This window comes from Habropoda laboriosa, unplaced genomic scaffold (genome assembly GCF_001263275.1).
Source record: "Habropoda laboriosa isolate 0110345459 unplaced genomic scaffold, ASM126327v1 scaffold41, whole genome shotgun sequence".
NCBI classification, from domain to species: Eukaryota; Metazoa; Arthropoda; class Insecta; order Hymenoptera; family Apidae; genus Habropoda; species Habropoda laboriosa.
The window spans coordinates 1475446-1482037 of record NW_017100164.1 but is presented as its reverse complement, the minus strand read 5'-3'; the positions used below and the strand labels follow the sequence as shown (position 1 = coordinate 1482037).

General features: G+C 27.5%; 2 protein-coding genes across 2 annotated transcripts in view; one reads left to right on the top strand and one right to left on the bottom strand.

Annotated features, from left to right (window-relative positions):
* The first annotated feature begins 1099 nt into the window (after positions 1-1099).
* LOC108578550 (charged multivesicular body protein 7) lies at positions 1100-2655 on the top strand. The gene is made up of 4 exons (XM_017941909.1): positions 1100-1389; positions 1464-2235; positions 2309-2504; positions 2570-2655. Exons 1-4 carry the CDS (start codon positions 1100-1102, stop codon positions 2653-2655), a joined length of 1344 nt encoding a protein of 447 aa, XP_017797398.1.
* A 342-nt stretch (positions 2656-2997) lies between these two features.
* LOC108578549 (limulus clotting factor C-like) overlaps positions 2998-6592 on the bottom strand; it is a 4407-nt gene continuing 812 nt past the window's right edge. The window contains exons 2-7 of the mRNA XM_017941908.1: positions 6102-6488; positions 5475-5956; positions 5183-5404; positions 4155-4453; positions 3755-4088; positions 2998-3399 (exon numbers count right to left, since the gene is read on the bottom strand). Coding sequence (XP_017797397.1) covers positions 3161-3399; positions 3755-4088; positions 4155-4453; positions 5183-5404; positions 5475-5956; positions 6102-6488 — 1963 coding nt within the window. The 3' untranslated portion in view covers positions 2998-3160. The remainder of the gene's footprint in view (positions 3400-3754; positions 4089-4154; positions 4454-5182; positions 5405-5474; positions 5957-6101; positions 6489-6592) is intronic.

Here is a 6592-nt window from a genome sequence, read left to right as displayed (position 1 = left end):
AGAATCTATTAAATAAATACAATTTAAAATTAACAAACTTACAAACTTATTTTATATAATAAAACCTTATTGTTTAAACACATTTTAACCAATTTACGATATTAATACAACAAACGAGCTAAAACTTACCTAATGATACCGACATTTTTATTTTGATCTAAAACTGAACGAATGCCTAAATTTTTAATATATTTATGTTTTGAATTCAAAAGAGGATCATGATATCAAATACTTATAACCTCAAACATTGCGAAAAAAGTTTCAATTACCACTTGTAGTTGCATACAACCACTCATATTAAATGATTCAATCGCCAATATAATTTAAATAAAGCTTTGTAACGCTAAGAAAATTTTATGTATAACTATATAAAAATGTCATATTAAAACTCACTTTAACCAATTCACGATATTAATACAACAAAAAAGCTAAAACTATTTTAATACGACATAATTTTTTTAAAATTATTATTCATGTGAGATATAACAGTACCAAGTAGTAGTACTTATTTAGATATATTTTTTACTTAAATATACATATGTATGTCGTAATCAAATGTGGAAGTTCTTTGATAGTTTCAAAAATATCCTGTTATGAAACAGTTCAGTGTTGACAACTTTGCATTTTTATCGTAAACAAATAGCCACTGTTTACAATTGATTAAAACTGTTAATTTAGCGGAATCAAAAATAAAATTTAAAATAAGAATCCAAATTATTAAATTACTTGAAAATAAATATCAAAAAATAATGTTTCCAATGTTTACTTTAGCTAAATATATATTTCACAATTTAATGCGCATAAAATTTTAATACATATAAAAATTCAATTTCTTCCAAATAATGATAAAAAATATATGTATAGTTATATGTAAAGAATAATTCAGTCTACTGCGTATGAATTATATACAGAGTATTCCGTCTTTGTGACAATATTTTGAAATTTTTGCGGAAAGAATGGTTCTAATTTATTCATTAATAATAAGGAGATATTAATGTTCCACAAATTTAAAAAATATTTTAATTATATTCGGAAGAATTAACATTATTGCATCAAAATATAACCTAATTTAAAGTTACAATATTTTTTTAGCTAAACCATGTCTATTAAAATTAAAGATGTAGATAATAATTTGCCATTGCCAGTTGAAAAACTTCCAAAATGTTGGAATGAAGAAGAAAGAATGAATGCTTTATTTTCTCCTTTTCGGAGTAAAGCAGCCAATCCACAAGATTGGGTGTCAAAATATAAATTTTGGCAAAATCTAATATATGAATGGTTAAAATATACTAAGAAAAGCAGTTTTTCTATTATAGACTTAAGTGATACCTTTAAAAGAAATGGTTGCACACCACTTTGTTTAGTAACTGTTGTTGAAGAGCTTTTACGGTAACAATTTTTATCAATTTCCATTTTGACTAACAATATTTTCGTACTGATGATTAATCCATGCAATATTACAGGAATAATGAAATAATTTCAGAGGCAGAATTTTTAAAAGAACCTTATGAATCATGGACAGCATGGTCAATTGATATATTTGTAAAAAGGCCACTCACATGGTCATATTCAAAAGTTAAAAGTTATGTTATAAACAATGAAATTAATAAGAACACTAGGTATATACATTTACAAGTTCTTAGAGAATTTGGAAATACTATATTTTCTATTTTAGAAGAAAAAAAGGAAAATATTCTTATGCCATACTGTGAGCTACTAAAAACTTGTAAATCTCAAATAGATACAAATATGTCAGATAAGACTATAATGTTGGCTTTAATATGGTTAAAACGCGAAAAAAAAGTGGTTTTTAGAAAAAGTGAAAATGAAAATGAGTTATTAATTAAAATTGCTCTACATTTATCAGATAGTGTAACAGATATTGAGGAAGGCATATATAAGTTAATGAAACAGGAAAATGAACTTATAAAAGAAATAGAACTTATGGAAGAAGAAAAAATTAATATTATTAATGAAACTAAATTATATTTAACTAAAGGATTACGACAGGTAGCAAAAACACATTTGAGGAAAAAGATACAATTAGAAAATACAATTGCAAAACGAGCACACACCCTTGAAAATATCCAAAGTCTCATATCAAGCATTCAAAATACTCACATGAATACTACTGTACTATCAGCATACAAAACTGGGTCTGATGTACTAAAAAAACTTAACGAAAGTGGTTTATCAGAATCGAATGTTAGAGATATTGTAGATGAACTCTCAGAGGTAAGAAAACTTAAAAATCAAACTGTTAATGTTTTTATAGTGAAATATTTAATTATGTTCATATAAATTTTAGGCTTTAGAAGAACAGAAAGAAGTACAATCTCTTTTGTCAGAATCTTTTAAAAGTGATGACTTAAATATTGATTTAGAGCAAGAATTAGAAGAATTAGTAAAGCTTGATGATAATGTTTTACCCTCTGTACCAAATACAAAACTAAGTTCTAATATTGATGAACTTCATAAAAACTTTAAAAATTTACACATTGGAGGTAAGATATTTGTAATGCTTTAACCATATATCACTTTTATATGATTTATTGTTATTCTTTTATAGGCATTGCTGTATCTAATAATTCATCTGAATCACAAAACAGTATTCACAAAAAAAAGAAGCTAATGAAACATGCTGAATGTGTATAATTATCAATCATACATAGGTAAGATCAAAATCTCTTCATATATGAAGTTCATCTTTCTGTGATAATTGCACAAATTATTTATATGTATTTTCAGTTACTAATATTGTGTATGGTTTGATAAATCATGTTATGTACAAAAACCGTATTTTTAATGAACATTGATATAAACAATAATGAATATTGATATAAACAATTTTAAATATAATGTAATGTAATATAATATGAAAATATATAATTAATTGTATACAACACATTTGTAAGATTATGTAGTTCATATTTTATTGTTGTTTTCATTAATACATAATAATAATAGAAAAGAAGATGATAAAGGAATGATGGTGTATTGGTACAATGAGTATAATGTAATTATGGTTTTTCTACATTATACATATGTGTACATATTGTCATAGGCAACTCTGTAAGACTTCAATTAAACCTCACTTTTAAAGGTAAACATTGCATGTTTCGATAGAATTACTTGATATAGATAAATGCAAAAAGAATTATTATGATGCAAAACATGCTGGTGGCTTTTTTTGGGCTCCTACGTTGATTACAATATTGTGAATCCACGTCATGTAATCAAAAATTCGTGTATATAAAGAATATGCGTAACTATCGCAGTGTCTCTCCCCTCCCGACTGCGTTGTGCCAAGGCTAACACTAACAATACCTCCTAAATACCATAATCCGCCTCTCTGGACAACCAAGCCGCCACCGCTGTCACCATCACAAACCGATGTACCTACAATTTACATATTTTTCATATTATTTTTTAAATCATTTAAAATTTTATCGGTATTTTTTTAAATGGGACCATGTATTTTTTTGTTCATATTCTTATGGAGGGTTTTTTTCCATCATCAAATGTGCCCCTTGAAATAGTATAACTTTGTCCTCTAGAGTTTTTTCATACGACCAAAAATAACGGAGTTATTTAGATATTCTCATTTAAATGCTCCATCCTCGCTCTCTCTCTCTCTCTGCGCGCGTGTGTGTGTGGTGTGTGTATGTGAGAGAGAGAGAGAGAGAGAGAGATTTATTTTAAATATAAAACAATAATTATCAAATATATAATTGAAATATAATGTTTTACGAACCATCTGTATAACCTGCACAAAATTTATCAGCTGTGATATACTTTTCAGTCTCAAATTGAATACTTGATGATTTGCATTGTTGAAGTGTAACATATGGCACTGTAATTGCTTGTAAAATGAAGCTAGATTCTCCTACAGCAGTTCTTCCAAATCCTGCCACTTTTCCGAAAATTCCAGCTTCTAATAATGGATTGTAACTGTTAGCAAAATCTAAACATATTGGTATTAATGTAGTTGTAAATGCAAATGATTCTGCAATTTCTAGTATAGCTATGTCTTCAGCATAATTTCCGTCAAGTCCAAGATAGGTACAACGAATATACACATTCTTTACCTAAAATATAAGTATTAAAAACATTATTAAAATAAATTAAAAGAGCAAAATAATAAATACATGTACCTGGGCTTTCCTCACTATTCTTATATCGTGTAAAGGAGAATCAAAATCTCTATAAATGTTTCCTGTGACTATGTGAAATGTTGAAGCATCTTGTACTTTTCTATTAATTTCGTCATAAATACAATGTGCTGCTGTTATTAAAAGTCTTTCAGCAACAATAGTTGCACCACAAATAAATTTTTTTGGTGAAGAAGGACTCTCTGCTCTATAGAGTGTAGCATGCCATGGAAATTCAGTAATGTGAGGTAAAGTTCCATTTACAATAAGTGGTACATTTCTTGGGGATGAAAGACCGCATGCTAAAACATGCATTTTAGTTGTTAAATTGCTCAAAGACAATTCTGTAGTTATTATTAGATAAATTAGATAAATTATAACAATAGATAACATAGAAAATATTAACAAATTTTAATGGTAATAATTTCAATCTTATTGTATACTATGACCACTATAATATGTGTAATCATACTAATTATTAAAAGTAATTAATAACTTAAAATTACAGAATTATTTAATAACAATTTACAATAGATAGTTCACATATACTTGAGTGAATACTTTATGTGAATAAATAATAAGAAATATACTGAAACTAACATACAGAAATAAATAAATACTTTCGTTATAATTTTTATACACTGTTTTGTAATTTAAACTTCATTGGATAATGTACATAAATATGTTTAACATATGGTAACTTGTCCCATCATGGCTACAAATATAAGTTTTCCAAAAATTAAAATGTTTGCTATAGTAATTTTAATTTATAAATATCAATTCCATTCATGGCATTATTTATATTGTACTTTTAGATCAAATTTACATTTTTCAACGATTCCAGATAATGTTTTTATCTTTAGTTTCTGTATCCATTCTAATATCAATATCTGAATTATCATATTTCCCTTTATTTGTATAAATAATAATTTTATCGTCAGAAACTTCGATCAAAGTAGATTCATTTTTTTGTACATTAGTTTGTAATGAGACAGAAGAATCATTAACATAAATATTTATTATTGTCGGACCTGGGATGCATCGTATCGGTTCCGGTTCCCATTGACCAGTTCTATTACAGGTAACTTGTGATGAAGTGACAGAAAATAATGTCTTATCTTGATTATAACTAATTCTACATGCTAATCTTGCTACTGTCCCGGGTAAGACAGAAGATGTACACGGTACATATTCTCCATGGTATGAACATTCTGCCTTTCTTGAAGCTGAATGCAAAGCTTTACAGCGTATTTCTGTAATATACAAATATATTTAATCAAATTTTCTTACAATTATATATTTGTCTTGCTTTAATTTTCGTACCTGTACAAACTGGAATATTTAACCATTTACCTCTTGTATCACAAAATACCTCAAGATTACCTCTAATCATATAGCCAGGATTACAACCATAAATTAACCGAGTACCTTGCTCTAACCGAGTACCTTGATTAACATCACAATGGTCACATAATTGACCATCTACATCAGCATTACAACACAGTGATTTATGTAATTTCCAATATCCATATTCTGGTTGTGGTGGTACAGTACAATATCCTAAAGTTGGAGGATGGTAAGGTCTTGAAGTAGTGGGTCGTGAAGTGAAATCATCTGATATATCAGGTTGATATGAAGTGGTAGAAATTGTAGTGGGTCGTGAAGTGAAATCAACTGATGTATCAGTGTCTCTACATAGTTCAGGACTTTCATCTGAACCATCTGCACAATTACTGACACCATTGCATTTTAAGTCACCATCAATACAGGCACCATAGTTACATCGAAAAAGACGCTGTAAGCACCTACAAAAAATGATAAATATATGTAAATGCATAAACATGAACATTCTCAATTTTTATATAAATAAAAAAGGTTACAATATAAGCAAAATTATGATATAATTTCAACATATGAATAGACATTTAATTTCTTTATTCAAAAACTTACGGTAATGATCCACATTGAATAAATGTTTCATCTGAACCATTTGTACAGTCCGCAGTACCATCACATAATTTACCCTTATCAATGCACTGCCCATTATTACAATTAAATTGACTTTTTGAGCATAATGTGTGTTCATTTTGTGAAGTGCCTGTACATCTAGATAGTGTTTCATCACTATTATCAATACAGTCTTTTATTCCATTGCAAGTTGCATCTCCATCTACACATGCACCATATGAGCATCGAAATGCATAATCTGGACATGCAATTCCAGGTTTATTACACTCCATAATTGTTTCATCAGATTTATCTTTACAGTCTACTTTTCCATCACATAATAATGAACTTAATATACAATCTCCATTTTTACATTGAAATTTTTCCAAACTATTAAGAAAATTTCAATAAATTTATTATTTAATTTGTTATATTTATTTCTTATTGTACACTACTATTAAAGTAAATATGATACTTTATTGACATAAAATAAT